This window comes from Kogia breviceps, chromosome 3, assembly GCF_026419965.1.
Source record: "Kogia breviceps isolate mKogBre1 chromosome 3, mKogBre1 haplotype 1, whole genome shotgun sequence".
NCBI classification, from domain to species: Eukaryota; Metazoa; Chordata; class Mammalia; order Artiodactyla; family Physeteridae; genus Kogia; species Kogia breviceps.
The window spans coordinates 178,698,233-178,716,074 of NC_081312.1; the positions used below are offsets into that span (position 1 = coordinate 178,698,233).

General features: G+C 42.3%; 1 protein-coding gene across 1 annotated transcript in view; it reads left to right on the forward strand.

The window, feature by feature from the left end:
* The window catches only part of GAD2 (glutamate decarboxylase 2), a 68,215-nt gene extending 51,067 nt beyond the window's left edge, over positions 1–17,148 (forward strand). Inside the window, exons 14-17 of the mRNA XM_059056409.2 lie at positions 1,446–1,595; positions 7,734–7,841; positions 8,156–8,245; positions 13,482–17,148. Coding sequence (XP_058912392.1) covers positions 1,446–1,595; positions 7,734–7,841; positions 8,156–8,245; positions 13,482–13,655 — 522 coding nt within the window. The 3' untranslated portion in view covers positions 13,656–17,148. The remainder of the gene's footprint in view (positions 1–1,445; positions 1,596–7,733; positions 7,842–8,155; positions 8,246–13,481) is intronic.
* Positions 17,149–17,842: the final 694 nt, after the last annotated feature.

Genomic DNA, 17,842 nt, shown 5'->3' on the forward strand with positions numbered 1-17,842 from the left:
GTGACCGTGAAACAAAATAGACGCACCAATTGCAATTTTCAGTCTCATTGGTCTTCGAGTCCAATTCAATGTCATTCTACCGCTCTATTACAATTACATTGTATTGAATTTCTACTAGTCTCAAGAAAAAAATTACTTAATGAATTCCACTGAACAAGAAGGCCAAACTACAAGACTGAGCCCAGTTCTTTTGTCTACCATCTGGACACTCAGTCTGGTCTTTCAGGACCTAGATCAAATTTTAGTTGCATTCTGTTTTAGTTTGGAGAACTTGTAAAAAGGGCTCTCACTTCTAACTTCAACGAAGTGATCACAGTTCAGTCTTTTCTTCTCTTGTCGTGAGTCACGAAAGAAAAAAGTAAATGCCAAAGTTTCTGTAAAACCACAATCACAGTGTGGGTAACCGAAGCGTCAAAGGCTTCCTGTGGTGCGAGGCAAATTGCAATGTGGTGAGGAGACTAACGGTGCTGGTTTAGTCAGAGAGCATGATTCATTCACTGGTCTTTGGAATAGTTCAGTCACTCTGCCACCCATTTTTCGTAGTAAGCTCGTGGTGCAAGGGCAAATTAATGGTAATTGACAATGAAACTTTCTACTGTAACTACCATTAACAAATGAGTATGAAAACACAGTGCTCAACCTTTAACCACTCTTGAGAGAGGAGGGTGACATCTGAAAGATTCCCTGTTGAAGACCGCAGAGTAGCAATGTCTTTATTTTTTTAGATTTTAGCTTATAAAAACGATAGCAATGAACTGTCTTAAAAACTATGATATCCGTAAAGAACTCAAACCCTTATAGCTAGATGATAAAGTACTTGAACTAAATATGAACAAAACAGTAGAAGAATCACACCAGTAATATTTTACAAAACCAAAGAGTTTCCAAAATAGTTTGCTTACAACAAAACCAGAACATCAGGATATTCTCCCAATGAACATTATACTCTGATTTTTTAAAAAATAAATGCCTTCTCACTGAAATTCGCCTGACCTGGATTTACATCCCAACTGTTCCGTTTCTAGGTGTAATTTACAGAGCAGCTTACATAAGGTTTTTGAGATTCAGTCTCATCTGTAAGATGGGAATTATTAATAACCCGCCACAATAAAGGGTATTGTAAAGGTTAAGTAAAATAATCAACAAATTTTAAAAAAGATAAATGCCTTCTCTTAAAAAGGAGAGTAAAAGTACATATATGCCCTCTTTTTAACCTCTGGTAACAGCTGACCCTTAGCCATTTATCCTATAGACTTGACCTATCACAACAGCTCATCCTGTCGAGATATTGGCCTCATTTTTTTTTCTCATCTGATTCTTTCTCCAGGATATTCAGTGCCTCTTTCTTTTATTTTTTTTTTCTTAATAATTTCCATCACAATGTAAATCTAATAGAATACCTAATAAAGTCAGTAGAGTTTCCTAAGTTTTCTCTTCTCTTCTAGGGATTGATGCAGAGTTGCAACCAGATGCATGCCTCCTACCTCTTTCAGCAAGATAAACACTACGACCTGTCCTACGACACTGGAGATAAGGCCTTACAGTGCGGACGTCACGTTGATGTTTTTAAACTCTGGCTAATGTGGAGAGCAAAGGTGAGCACGCTGGGATCGGCTGAATGTCGACTAAAAACAGACATTATATCTGGTGACCCTTATTATGACATGTTAAAAATTGTTTTGCAAATTGAAAATTATTTACCCAAGATTAAGTTTCTTGAATCCTAGATCTAGTTATCTACACGGACAAGAAAACCCATTGAGTGTTTTCTTTCTTTGAAACCTAATTGCTTCTAATGCTCACTCATCTAGAAAACCAATACATGTTGCTTTATACGGCAGAACCTCTGGATTCCTAAGAAGTGTTTCACTGTTGTTCTTGTCCCAACTCTTGATTTTTACCCAGTGATTGATCCTTTGGGCAGGTTAAATGCAGTCTTTTTGTTTGGAGAATAAAAAGGAAAAAGAAAAAACCCAGCACGATAGTTTATTTTTGCCATTTCACATGGTAATCTCTAGTTATAAAGCTTTTTTCAAAAACTCTGGAACTACCTAGTGACCTCTTTTGGTTCGGTTTCTCTATTTACCTCAGAATTTAATGGTAGATGATCACCCCTCTTTCAGAAATGGAACTCTGTAACTAATGGTGTGCACCACTGGCCGGACCTAATTATAGCTTTCAAAGAGCATATGTGTGCGGTTAAATGTAAGCAGGCTGGAAGGGTCAAAGATTCTATTTTTCATTTTGGCCAGATTCCTAACTTACATGTCACAAATCAGTGACTTTCCACCTGGTTTCATTAATCTCCCACAGGAGGCAATGGCCAGAGCCAGCGGGGACACTGGAAAAACCCAACTGCTAGAAAAATCCAACTGCTAAAAGAGTACGTGAGAGAAACCTGACAAAGGGAGAGATGAGAGGGAAGCTGGCATGCCCCGAGGTCCTGTGTGTTTGGGAAATGGTCCACAAATTTGGCTCTCAGCTTTCTAAGTAGCCTACACAAAGAGGTAACAGGTTCAGCACCATAGGAACAGCAAATAACTTGGTCTGCTGGATGAGACCACCGAATGGGTCCTTCCTCAGGTCTGTGTAAAGAGGTATGGACCACGTCCACATCACCCAGTCCATATACTGGTGTTTATAAAATTGTTCAAAGCAAACTGAATCGACCCAAACAGTTCAGAGAGGCAGATGGCTAACAAGAAAAAGAGGGGGCTTGGGAGTGAAACAATGCAGTCAACAACTGTTTTATGGGATCTTCTTTAAACCCATCCTGGAAAAGGGCAGTTTAACTAGAAAGACTGTCTTAAAAACTATGATATGGACATATGCCTTTTGCTTAATGCACAAATATCTCTTAGATGGTTTCTGGGGATGGCTAGACTACATGGTCTTCAAACAAGCCTCCACAATGGTATTTGCCCCGGTTGAGTTTTCTCTAAGTATTGCTAAGGATCAGGCAACTAGCTACCTGGAGTGAGGCCCAAGGTGAGTTACTGCCCCATAAAGGTGGGTGATGAGTGAGGTCAAATCACTTGAGCGGGGCAGGGGACCCCTTCCCTTTCCTCTTTTGAAAGTTGAGAGCCTGACAAGGATAGATATCTGGTCTCCACTGCCCAAGACAAGACTCATCCTGTAGGCAATAACACTTTCATTTGGCAAAAATAAATCAGTCGAGAACGTAGATTATTGGTGTACTCTCAGGCTGTTTTAAAACGAGCAGGTTTCTCATTTCACTGATTGGTGGGAATTGTAAAATGACAAAGGTAAACATCAGCCAGTACGTTGAAGAAAGCTTGGTCTCTGAACATTGTCCAGTATCACTCTTTTTATCTCTTGTTCCCCTGGTGTTTTTATTAAAATGATGATCATTAGCTGTATTTATACAAACACGTTTCTGACACTGTTCATCGGTTTGTGCTGCCGCTTTTCCACTGGAAACCTCCCTGCCAGTGTGGTGCAGCCCGCTGGCTCTCAGAGAAACCGCTCCTCCGAGGACATCAGGTGTGAATTAAACAGCAGGACCAAATGAAGCTTGAAATAAAGGCAAAGGATCCAGTTTCTAAAGGGCTGAAATACAGGCACCAGAAGAGGGGATCAAAAGAGAGAGAGAGAAAGAAAAAAATCACAGTGGCTACGTAACTTATGGACACATTTTTTGTTTGCATTGTAAAATAGTTTAATATTATACAGTATCATCATCCAGAATTTAAAATATTTTAAAGTAATTCATGTACATCACGTTTGTGTAAAGGAATAATTCATTCTCTAACATTCATATATAAGGTGTGAACAAAACTGAAGACACACTGATAACTCTTTGTAATTAGTGAAAGTCAACACATTATTTATGCTTAAAATGCAGAAATAGATGACAGTGAAGAATTACAAGTGAGAATTTGAGTTACTTAGAAGACATGGACACATATTTTTTTAATTCCTTACACAAACCCTTAAGTGTCTAGACAGTTAAATGGCAAAAACATCCATTGTCTTTCGACTTAAAGCTGCATTTTTAAAACATGAAGTGATAATAATTATTAAAGTACTAAGCTCAGCCCTACAATCCACATCAAGGGTGAGGGTAATTACCATCCAGCACCCCTAACTCTGTGGTAATACCAGACAGGGCAGGAGAAGTACCCGCCCCTAAGGAGAGCCATAAGAGAATTGGCCATGCCATCCTATTTTGCATCTGCCAAAGCAGCACAGCAAGTCCTCCACATACGAACCTTCAAGTTGCAAACTTTCAAAGATGCTGACGTGCATTCACACGTCCAATCACGTAAGTTAGTTCACGTGCCTGGCGTACATTGTCACGTGCGTGCATCCTCTACAAGGGGTTGTGCTTTTGTGTACTTTAGTGTACAGTACTATTTTCTGTGTTTGTTTCTTGTGTATTACTTGTGAAAAGTATTATAAACCTTTTACAGTACAGCACCAAATAGCCGATTGAGTTAGCTGGGTACCTAGGCTAACTTTGTTGGACTTGTGGACAAACTGGACTTATGAACGCGCTCTCGGAACAGAACTCGTTCGTTTCTAGGGGACTTGCTGTAACGAGGAGGAAGAGGAGGAATGTGGCATTAATCAGCAAACCCTCTGTTATCAGATACACCTGGAGAATACAGTGTTCCAGTGAATCCACATCTTCTCCTTAGTAAGATAAACCACGTGAAAAATATTGACCTAAGTATAAATTACAATTCTTTCACCTGTTGATAGAAAAACGGAGCTAAATGCACTGAAGACGGCCATCATGTTAAATCCAAGACAATTTGATTGGAGCAGATTAATGCCAAAAAAAAAAAAAATATTGAGCCTCCTGATGTGGGATGCTAGGAGGTGTTCTGGATGGTGGTATGATTTGTAAGCCTTGCACTGGCAAAGACACTGTGTCCGCCCTCGACTCTGTTCTTATTGGGTATTTCATTAGATGCATCATTAGGATTCATTAGAGAATCCTAGGACTTGATTATTTTTCATCTTGACAGATTTCCTCAGTGGTTAAAACTCACGGGTAGACATTAAAAAAAAAACAAAAAACCTTAAAAGGAATCCCTTTTTTTAGGCCTGCAGAGATGGCTTAACATGTAACTATTGAGTTTTTACCGTAAATCTTCGTGTTTGTATAAGATTATGAAAATTGGCAGATTTCCTTATAGTTTTCTATGATTGGCCTCTGTAATTAAAATGTAGATAACAGAGGGGTTGGCAAATGGCTGAGGGAAAAAAATAACAGGAGAAAACTATTAAAGGGAAATGGATGTCTGGCACTCTTTGCTGAGTGACGGAATGTTCCCTTTCTCTCTAAAATCTTGATTTATTTTAATAAGTGGATACTGAGCATCTTTTACTGCGCCTGGTACTGAATGGGACCGGGGGACTTCAGTTCTCCAGGCAGGAGAGAGAAGTGCTCCAATGACCATCACAAGAGACAGAACACAACTGGTTATAAAGGAAACACAGACACACCTTGAAGAGTTAAAGAATGGAGAGTTCAGTCCTAGTTTGGAAGCCAAGAACGATTTATCAAGAGGTGGTCTTCGAGATGGGTCATGAACAGGATGGTAGAATAACTAGGATTTTGACCAGCAGAGCTGGGAAAAGGACATCCCAGGAGGAGGGTCAGGCAGGGGCTAGAGGGCGTGGTTTGAGCTAGTAGGGAGTCTCAGTTGACTAAAGGAAAATTAGGGTGCTGCCGTCCAGATGAGAAGTGAGGGGGCCCGAGTGGGTGCATCGAAACCCATCCTGGGTGTGGGGGCGTGAGGGATAAGAGAAGACATCTTTCTCCCAAAGCTCCTTCAGTGCAGCCTGACGCTGGGGTCCTGCCTTCCACCCACAAGTGCTCCTCTGAAGCTTCAGCTTCCGTCACAGTGACTCAGGTCGCGGCGCTCTGATGCCCGATAAGGTTTTATATGTGTCTTTCTCATTTTCCTAAGAAGAGCTGTGTGGTATATAATGGTTCAACAAGCATTTGATCAACGCATGGATTTTGGAGAATCTCCTGGAAACCTGCAAAACCTGGAAAACCAAATATAGATCTTATTCCCATAAGGACCCCATGTGAAAGGAGGAGCCCCAGGCTTCTGAGGGCCCATCAGAGTTCTGTGTCACTCCCCCTGTACCTCTTTAGCCTTCATGTGAGGGGAGCAGTCAGATCACTCCTGAGCATCTCCAGAGTGAGGTCCCAGACTGGCAAAGGCTGGAGGACTCCCTTCCCGTCCGTGGTAACCCCACTCGCTTTGCGATACAATCACACTCATTTTCAGAGCGTTCGTTTCACTTTGCTACGTGTCTGTGTGTGGGAAATCAGACAGGCGCCGTCCATCCCGTGTGACCGGAGCGGTTAGCCAAGGCCGTACGGCTGGACAAGGTCAGAGTCACACTGGCCCTGGACATATCCTGGATCAGGTCCACGTGAGATGAAATCCAACTCTAGGCTGCGCCAAAGGATCCGGTCTGGAGAACAATAGACGCCCCTCCCTCTTACCTAAGGTCCATCCCAAGTGGACCCAAACCGCCAGGTCGGCCCAAACCAATCCTAAATCCTTGGCACTCACAGACTCACGGGGCGCGGGGGTGCTGGCCTGAACGTTTAGACATCAGCTGGGTCCTTGGAGTCAACAGGAACCAGCCAGCGAGGGTGGCGGTCTCCAAAGAAATGAATTTCTGAACCCAGCAGACCTCTTTAATGTAGCTTGTTCTTAAACACGTGTCGGAGGTTACAAGTCACTGGCTCTGCCAGATCCCCCTTTAGCTGGGACGATGAGACTTTGTTAACAGGAGAGTGGGCCCATCTTATCTGTGTTACAATTGCTTCCTCTAGATGCCAGGTTGGGTTAGTCACTGGTAGGCCTGTTCTGAGTTCCTGGGATGAGCATTAGCTGTTTCTCTAAGCTTCCCCTGAGCACGCCACACATACCAAAGGAGTTGGAGTAAAGCCGTGTTGACGAGTAATTCCCTAGTGTGTCCTGTTTTCGGTTAAATAGCTCCAGTCCAAGGCTGTTGTGTTGTTTTTTCCCAAGTCCAGATCCTGGGCTTCCAAGAGCTGGAGACTAAAAGACCTCTGTGACAACGTTCACCCATTACAGACAGATGAGCCGTTTATCCCCAAAGGAGAAACCTAATAAGCTTTGCAAAATGACGGGCTAACAAAGCATCTGTGTGCCCCTTGAGAGACTGTCATTCGTTCGCCCAACAGATATTCATTGAGCACCTACCCTGTTTGTTCTGTAATGGGGGGTACACTGGTGAACAAAAGTGGGGCCTGGAAATGACAAATTTACCTGATGGGCAGGGACAAAGCAGGCATCCTGGGGGTGGGGTGTGTCTCTGATGATGCTTCTTATCCACAAGAAGAGAATAGCCAGCCCTCCGGTCATTAATGACTTCCATAATTACTCCTCTGAGCAGCAGAGGCAAATTTTCCCCTCGAGTAATCAAAATAATTGCCTGGGGAATGGAGGCTCAGAAAGAAAGAGATTGTGCCACGGAGAGCGGGCGATGATGAAAGGGAACAAAAGCACCTTCCGGGGAGAGCATTAAAGGAGAAATAATTGCCAGAAAAGCCTCTAGTAACACAGTCTTATGTCAGGAAAGTGCTGGCGCAGAGCTGAGACCGAAGGGGCAGAAAGGCCACCAGTGTCCAGAGAGATTCGTCCCCGCATCTCACCTGAGAGCTCGCTCACCTTTCTCAGCCTGCTAAGCTTTCTTCTTCTTCTCTCACTTAGGGGACCACCGGGTTTGAAGCACATATTGATAAGTGTTTGGAGCTGGCGGAGTATTTGTACAATATCATCAAAAACCGAGAAGGTTATGAAATGGTGTTTGATGGAAAGGTATGTATTCTGATTTCTACAGTCCTCCAAAGTTTAGTCCATTCCAATTCTCATCACTAGTATTTTTTGATGTTAAGAATGTGCTGTCCAGGTAAGTGGGACCATTACAAAGGAGAAGCAGGGGTGAGAGGGTAAAAATCAAACTCACAAAAAATAACTCTGTATAATGGTGTGAAAATCAGGCACCCCAAAGGTGATTACAAATGTAAAAAGGAGGATAGTATCCAGAAGCTGCAGAATAGATTTGAAATGTCCTTGGAATTTTCAAACTTGCCAGTTTGGGCTGAGTGTGAATCTTACTTTCCTTGTCGTAGCCTCAGCACACAAACGTCTGCTTCTGGTATGTACCTCCGAGTTTGCGTGTTCTGGACAACACGGAAGAGAGAATGAGCCGCCTCTCTAAGGTAAGGACGCGCGGGCTCCTCTGATCCGTACCTCGGCGTATGTAATGGACCTTTCACGCGCATGTCATCCTTACGACAGACGTGCGTGTCTTTAGGAGAAATCCATCCCCGGCCTTAGTCAATTGAGCGATTCCGAATGAGAAATGAAAATATTAGAACACATAAAATATTAAGGTTAACTTTTGTTCGCTTGTGTCAGTAGTTTTTCAGAGTTTCAGAAAAGTTTCTTACTAAGTGCAAAACCCTTAAAACACAATGTCCAGGGACCAGTAAAAAATCTACACACACACACACACACACACACACACACACACACACACACACACACACTCTCCCAGAGGGAAAAGCGCTAAGGTGAAATAAATCATCTGCACTGTCCGATATGGTAGAATAGCTACATGCAGTTATTTAAATCTAAATCAGTTAAAATTAAATTCAACTCAAAATTCACTTCTCAGTCACGTTAGACACATTTTAACTTGTGACTCGGGACTAATATATCAGGTTGTGCAGACAGAAACCATCTGTGTCGTTCCATGAAGCTCTCTTGGTCGGTACTGACACAGACCCAGAATGGGAGGAAATGTGGAGTCTTCTGGGCCACAAGAGAAGTTACATTCCGGACCTAATGAGGCAGCGGAATTTCTCTTCGTGGCCTCTTGCCTGGTACAGGGCTCAGCATACAAAAGGCACCCAAAAATGTTTGTTGAACTAGCGTGCCATTTGCATATTCCAGGATAAGGAAGGGAAACACGCTTAGGATACCTACTAGTGGGTCACAGACATCTGCCCAGTGCACACTTTGGCTTGAAGACAGATATATAGGTAGCAAATGGTTATCGCTAAAACGAGCCCCGCCACAGCTTCTTGAGGGCGGGAAAGACGAGAATCTGGTTGGTGCGTTTTCTGGTCCAGTCAGGACTGAGTGCGCAGATAGCCCACTGTCCCTGAGGCAAAGTGGACACAGAAGGCCTGGGGCACCATGGGGACAGGACCTCCATGGGGACAGGACCACATACAGACGCATTAGACCAAGGCAGGAGGCGAGGAGATGTCCTACAGGTGTTCATCAGACAAGAGTCCCAGGCGGCATACAGTAAGCCCCCTACATACGAACCTTCAAGTTGTGAACTTTCAAAGGTGCGAACGTGCATTCCATCAACGTCAGGTGTGAGTGAAATTGCACCTTGCCCCCCGTCTCCTCTTGCTGACGATCCTTCAGCTCTGCCATCGCCCACCTCCTCTCCCTCCTCCAGACAGTAACTCTTCCTGCCTGTGCACTCAGCGCCAGCCCCTGTGTGCCAGCTGTTGTGCGGTACTACTATACCTTTCAAGGTACTGTACTGTAAGATTAAACATGTTTTCTTTATTTTTTTGTGTTTGTTTTTTATGTATTATTTGTATGAAAAGTATTATCAACCTATTACAATACAGTACCGTATAGCTGAGTGTGTTAGTTGGGGACCTAGGCCAACCTTGCCGGACTTACGAACAAACTGGACTTACGAACGCGCTCTCGGAATGGCACTCGTTCGTGTGTAGGGGACCTACTGTGCTGGTCACCTCTTGTATTTCTGGTTCTTTTTCTTCTTCATCATCTTCTTGAATTTTAATTTTTATTATATTTGATCATTATCTGCATCTCATCTATCAGCTTTTATAGTCCTATACTGACTGATGGCCTTTCAGAAGGTCAACAGTGGATTTTAAAGCACACTGGTAAGGAGAGACAAGATAGGGGTAGGGAAGTAAGAAGTACTAACCACTACGTATAAAATAAATAAGCTACAAGGATATATTGTACAGCACAGGGAATAGAGCCAATGTTTTATAATAACTATAAATGGAGTATAACCTTTAAAAATTGTGAATCACTGAAACATATAATATTATAAATCAACTATACCTCAATAAAAAATACTAATAAACAATAATAAAAGTTTATAGAAAGTATTACAAAAAGTACATGGGTAAAGAAGTAGATTGGCCTCATATATAAAATGACTTTTTTAAAGCCTGTGTTATTAAATGTAATGGGAAATTTAATTGGTGAGATTTTAATGTTTTCAGATATCTTATTTATGGTTATTCTGCTTTTCGATTTTTCAAAATTTCTCTCAACCTTCCAAGATGTAAAAACAAAGAGGTTTTGTAAAACATAGTGAGAAATACATTTCTGTGATATCTTTGTGACATTATTTCATGATGTTTTAATCTGAGCCCTCTTTGGAGGAAATGTGGATTTAAATTATGGAAGAGTTCCCCGGTTATTATTTTCTAAAGGATTGAAAAAGCTAATGGCACAAAGGATGAAATGGTACCCTAAAACTCTTAAGGCATCCCCAAAGAGCTCTTGTTGATTGAGCCTTCAGTGAATTCTTCAACATGCAGCCCCTTTTTTCCTAACTGGCTTTCTTTATTCAGCAAAACCAAGAATGTGACCCCCAAAAAAAGAGTCTAGAAAAAAATTAAAATGCTATATACTCATCAGAATAGTCAGAATCTTATTTTCCTTCTTAATTTGCAATCAGTGATTATGCAATGAAGTAGATGTTCCATGTTCCTGCTAATTTTAGTTCGTCAGCATTTTCTGGAAGCAACCAAAAGCCATATGTATTTAGATGGCTGTGACTTCTGCCAACCCAGCTAGCTTTAGGAACTGGGGGGGTTTCGATCTTACTTTCTGCCAAAATCTGTTTGGGATGATGGCTGTTACCACCAGTCTTTTGACCTCTGATCTGCATTTATTTCAAAAATTTGTGTTGAATGTCCTTAATAATTAATCCCATTCCTATGTATTCTTACTTGGATTGCCTATGAAAATGAAATCAGAATTTAATTCACTGAGTAAAGCATTATCATTGTTTTATCAGTGCTAAAGAGCAAGCGTGACTTATTGCACAAATAAAACTAAGGAACAGTTATGTGATTTTTTTCCCTTAAATTCCTGCAGACACATGGATTGGGAATTCCTTTTCTAATCTGGGATTTCTCTTCCCAGGAGCACGCTCACTTGCCATGCCTCACAGCACAAAGTGACACATTTCATGTCCTTAGGCTAAAATATTCTAGTAGATCCATTTTCAGAACTTGATCCCAGTCTTGAAATATTTAAATTCTTTTTTATATTTATTCCCTGGGATGAGCCTGATGCCCTGCATACATCGTTAATCTTTTGGGTGAAAGAGGATCAACCCAACAGGAACATTCCTCTTTACATTACCTCCTTGTGGAATAAGGAAGGAGCAGAAAGGGATGTAAGAACGTGTTCATCTCGAATCAGAAAATCTCCATGTTGGAATCATCATCCACATTCATTTTTAGGTGAGGAAATTAGGTTCGGGATGTGAGGTGAAGGTGAAATGAACATGAAGGTCAAGTCTGGCTTTGGCTTTGGCTTTCGTAATAACAAATAATTGGTCCTGATGGGGAACCATGTTGATTTTTCACATTGAGTACTTCGAGGATTAAAACCTCATTGCAAAGCAATGATTAGGTAAGTGTTGATATTCAAAAGTCACATGTTTATAGCACCATTCTATTTGAATCTATCCTTCATTTAAAATGAACACAACTGTTCTGGAAGGCATAGTTCCCATATTGAACTGAGTTGCTGACTATGAATATCTAACATAAGTCTAAAGCTTCCCTGACATCTACATTCCTGGTTAGGTATTTGCAGCAACGAACCTAAAAGATCAATGTTATACTTACAAACGCCAGTGGTGAAATATGTGGACAGATCCTGCATACAGTTGGACGTAATTTAAAATGTATGCCTCATCCTAGGAGCTCTTCCTCCTACGCCACTTTTTATAGTCAATAAGGACTCAGGGAGCCCTCCATGTGCACACAGTGCTGTCCTGATAAAAGAAGTGAAGGACACTGTCCCTGCCTTCCAGGAGCTTACAGTTGAAGTACAAAGATGAAGTGTATTTTCTTATAACTGAGGGGATAATAGGAAATTAGAATACAGACAGAATCTATGGAAAAGGATCATGTACTTACAACTTAGAGAAAATATGCTAATGGACTGCAGAAGTCAGGAAAGGCTTCCTAGTGGGTGTAGGACTGTGGTGGAGCCTTGGAGTCTGCATAGGATACAAACTGGAAGTGAAAAGGAATTCTAAGCAAAGAGAACAAGTGTGACATGGTGAGACTGAGGACCAGTGTGAAGGGGTGAAAGTATGTGTGGTACATCCAAGGGATATTGAATAAGTAGGTCTTGTCAGAGCTGCAGATTCGTTTGGGGGGACACTGGAAGAGTCCTCAGAGCTGGTGACAAAAGGCATTTGTGCTGAACTGGAGTTTGAACTTAAATTCCTACACAATAGCGGACCAAGGGCTGTAATCATCCATCTGGCATAAGTGTGGTAAAATCTTGTCTGTGATCTGATTCGGTAATGTTAAATCGTTGTGGGTGCAGCTTTTGGCCTCAGCTGATTCTTCATGATTATTAGGTAATATATTTCAAAACATCTTATAAACTGAGTTAATGCACAAGGAGAATAAAAATAAACTAGGGGGCTTCCCTGGTGGCGCAGCGGTTGAGAGTCCGCCTGCCGATGCAGGGGACGCGGGTTCGTGCCCCGGTCCGGTAGGATCCCACGTGCCGCGGAGCGGCTGGGCCCGTGAGCCGTGGCCGCTGAGCCTGCGCGTCCGGAGCCTGTGCTCCGCAACGGGAGAGGCCACGACAGTGAGAGGCCCACATACCGCAAAAAAAACAAAACAAAACAAAACAAAAACGAGGAAGCTTTAGGATCTCAAGAAAGACAATAGCTTTAGGATCTCAAAAGTCTGCTTATTTTCACACATCACTTGATAGTGAGCCTTACATCTTGGTAACCAGTCTGTGAACCATGTATTGCTTCCAATTAGGGGGAAAAACACCCATCCCCCAAATGTTGTATCGCCAAATTCTTTAGCCTTGGAACCAACATCAGATTCTTCTTGGTCTCCCAAAACACTAAGTAGAAAGTCAAGATGTCAAGCTCCTGACGCTAGCCTACTACGGATTACTCCTTTTAGCGCCTTCGAGATCTTGAAGCTGTTAAACTGCTCCAGCCCTCTGATCCCAAGAAAAGCGAGAGGGCAGTTCCTTCAAGGGATGACAAATATGGTTCTGATTGTTCAGTTAAAAGCTACAAATGCTACTTGGTATCGGGTTCTTTCATGAAAGGAAGAGTCCCTGGGAGAAGCAGTCACCGTGTGGTCTGTGGTCTGGTCTCTCCCACAGGTGGCTCCAGTGATTAAAGCCAGAATGATGGAGTCTGGGACCACCATGGTGAGCTACCAGCCCTTGGGAGACAAGGTCAATTTCTTCCGCATGGTCATCTCAAACCCCGCGGCAACTCACCGAGACATTGACTTCCTGATTGAAGAAATCGAGCGCCTTGGACAGGATTTATAATAGCCTAGCTCACCAAGCTGTTTCAGTTCTCTAGGTAGACAATTAAGTTGTCGCACACTGTGTAAATGTATCTGTAGTTTGTTCCAAAGTAAATCTGTTTCTGTATTGTGGTGTCAAAGTAGAGTACAGTTTAAAAATCAAAAACAAACAAACATTGCTCCTTTTAAAAATCCTTTCTTAAGTTTAGAATACCTCTCTAATAATTAGTGACAAAAGGCTGTGTTCTAAGCAGTAAGGAAAAGCTTAAAATTGTTACAAATACTTCCCTTACTTTTAATATAGTGTGCAAATCAGACTTTATTTTCACTTCAGAGTAGTAGGGTTCAATAGTGCCAAATTGCAGCTGAATCATACAAGGTTCTCTGGGGTTCAGTGAAAAGGATAAAGTAAATATAAAATGTATGCTGACAATAAAAAAAACTCTTACCTTTTTCTTAGTATTAGGAAAAGATTTCTAATTCACCTATAGCAACATTTCAAATATATTTAAATACATATAATTTTACAAAAGGAAAATATATATATTAAAAAGAAATCCTATTTTGTAACATATAGATTTTTATTTTATATGGGTTATACAAACTGCAGGGGCAGATATTAAAAACTAAGCCAGATTTTTTTTTTCCTCTTTCTTTTAACGGAGGCACAATAAAACATTTAGCAAAGTTATTTTGAAACATAGGCCCACCAAATTCTTAAAAGGCATGATGCCTTCTTTCTGTTCATTTTATGACTTATCACATCTCTAAAGTTAGTATTACAAAACAGACACAAAAGAATACTGCAGGTTCTTTAGAATGATTGGTCAGCTCGACAATAAGACTCTCTTCCCATTTCAGTTTTCCATCCATTGGACCTTAGTAGACTCGCTCAGTAGGCGTGACAGCCACGCTTCATCCTAGACGAAATTAGGGTAATCGTCTCTATTATGCTTTCCAGTTCAGCCTGTTTAGAACAGAAGGCTGATGCTGGTTCTTGAGATATCTTCCCAAACAGTATTCTTTTATTAAGTCATTTGGATTCATCAGAGAAAATAAAAATAAAATCTAATCAGCCCGAGCAGGGGAATGAAACACACTCCGGATGTGGTGAGCCCGGAAAATTAAACTTGGCCTTAGATCTCTGTGTGGGAGTAACGATGTCATCTTGGATGCCACAGTGTCGCTGCCCAGGAAGGAGTCGTTCCCCTCCCAGGTCACTGCTCTTTCCCATTCACTCCCCCTTACGACCCACAAAAGTCTCTCCTGCTAAGCTCCCCGTCACTGGGGTTCCCAGTAATTAATTTCTACTCCATTAGTGGTTATTTTCCTCTCAGGAAATGAGCTCCCCACCTAGAATTTTGAGACAGCATCTTAAGACCTTCTTTTATCATCTGTCTCCCATCAAGACCCAAGTGACCAGACTATGTAGAGATCTTATGCTCCTTAGAATTCAAAGTAATATTTTAAAAGCATCCTTCAGCCCCTGCAAACCTGATGGAGAGACATGAGCTAACGAGAGCGCCCATAGATATTTATGGGCACAGACTGTCCGAGTCAAAGAGCTAGCGGAGGAGTGTGGACCCATGTATGCAGACTGCGGGTGCACATTTAGGAACGTTCATCCTTTCTGTATGCCCCAGTCAGAGCAGAGGCCAGGAAGATGGTAGGCGTATGAGGGAGGAAAGAGGACCCCATCCTTCGTCAAACAGAAAAGGCCTCTAATATGACCACGGGATCCAACCACCTGCAAGCTTCCTGAGCTTGCCCCTACACTCTCTCTCCCAGGTTATATATGAAAACGTTGATATTTGACATAAACATGGCTTCGGGCCCCCTCTGTCTAGGAAGCAAATGGATTCCCTATGACTATGAGAAGAAAACGCTTTATCTGTGCCCCAGAATTTCATGGAGGAACAAGGTTCCCATTCTAGGCTGGGTCTAATGGCCAAGCATTTCCTTTCCTTTCTAGAAATTAGCTGTTGAGAATAAGCACACAACTGCCCACCTATTGTGAGCCTCAGGCCACAGACCCCATCTCAGAGGCGGAGACACTAATTATCAAACCCGCCATCCTGCTTGGAGGAGACGGTGCAGCCCAGTGCCCTGATCTGGACAGATCCCTCTCTACTCCAGGATGCTTCTCCCTAGGGTTATAGGCTCTCTATCAGAAGCGGCTGCTTTTTCACTTGGTGGTATGACAGAACTTAAAGGAGGAACATTTGTGCCGGTGTTTGAAATTCCAGCAAAATAGTTTTTACCAAGAGCTTGTTTCCCCGACCCCCTGCCCCTTCCGGGTTCTTCGCCAAGTTGGCTGGGAGCCTTGCTCAGTCCTATGCAGTGAAATGCCACCAGCCATAACCCAGGGAAGGAGGTAAATAAAAGCCTGATAAGTCCCAGTAGTTTAGTAAATATTCTTTAAAGTAAGTTTGTAATCTACTCAAGAAAAAGGGAGTTAGGAAGGGAGGGAGGGAAGGAAGGAAGGGAGATTGTTTTGAACTTTAGCCAAATTCCCAGTGCCATAGGCCTTTATGTGGGACCATTCTTTACAAATATTAGAAAAGTTTGGCTTTAGCTTTAATCACAATCGACATGGCCATTTTCATTTAGATAGCAACATTGTGTTTATTATTTTTAAATACTTGAAAAAAAATGTGTGGTATGTCTCCATTGGAGACACATAAATGGTATTGACTTCCTGAACTGTCTCAAGCACGTGAGGAAAGAAAAGGAAATCAGTTGTGTGTGTAACTGTGTTGCCTTTATTATACCGCTAGTCCTGTCTCGTCACCTCAGATGGGGGTTGTGCACTTTAGATCTGAACTTACGGTGTTGCAAATCAACATGCTTTGCTGTAAAAGCTTGTTCAATATATTATTGATGTGTCTTTTCCTGTGTGGTATTCGTACTGATCTTCTGAGAACCACATTCGCATCTGTGCCCATAACTCTCTCACCCGCCCTCTCTCTGCTAAACGGTGTGCCCTCCACCTCAGCTCTCACAGGGAGTACCCTCGGCTCCGCTCGCTGCGGAGAGGTCTCCTTTGAGGGTTGCGGGATTTCACAAAATGCAAGGAGGATGCTACTTCAGTGTCTCCGAGAACAGAGGAAACCAATATGGAGGGTCACAAACCGCCAACGTTGCAGGCACTGTCCCTGCTAAGATTTGGACTAGGTGCTACTCCTCAGAATATGGACCAAGAAAGCACGGGTTTGTAAATATAGCAGCAGGACAAGGAACCCAGGAACCTAACAGTGGGTATCATCTTGCACGTGCCCTCCTATTTGCAAATGCTAAGTGCAAATGCTGTGTATTGATTAGTTAGCTGTTCCCAGTCAGTGTTTCTGAAAGACATCGACATCTCCCGAGCATCACTCCGTTACTAGAGACAGAAATCAATAAAAACTATCAACACATGGCAACCTGTTCTTCTTACCAAATATAAACTTGTGTATGATCAAAGTATTTTATGTGTTGTTTCTCTAAATCCAAATAAATGTGTAAACGTGGACGTATCTCAGGCTCTGGATGTGTATTTCCAGCTTTGCAGGCCGGGTGAGGGGCTCATTTCTAGTGAATTGCCTGCATCAAAGGCCCTTCACTTGTCACAGAGCTCAGAGCATCTTTGGGTCTTTGCTGGGAAAAAAATCTCTTACTTCCACAGTCGCTTCTGCAGGATATTGCTTGACCGCTCTGATTTCTCCTTCAGTCAGACCCAGTCTTTAACAAAATATGTATGTATTATGGAAAATTTCACGTACACACAGAAGTGGGAAAAATAAGTATGATAACATCCCACGAAGGCTTCACCCAGCTTCAAAAGTTACTAACGCGGAGACTGAACCTTGTTTCATCCATCCTTCCCCCCCACCGTGTCTTCCCAGCACCAGATAATTTTCATGTGAATCCGTAAAAGATAAAGAATCCTTTTTTTAAAGTCCTCAATACAATGATCCCAACTAAAATGATAATAATAATAATGCCATAATGATATCAAATATCTCATTGCCTGGATTCTCAGCTCTAAAGCAAAACCCATGGACCATGGCCTGTGCCCAGGAAGCCCAATGAGGCCCCCATGAATTTCAGGAAAGCTGGGACATACTGTGTGCAACGCCAGTGCTCAATGCAGCGCCATATAATGTACGTGCGGGCTACGCGTGGGCTGTTGTGTATCTTCCGTTGTGTCGAGCTTATTTCTGGACCTCT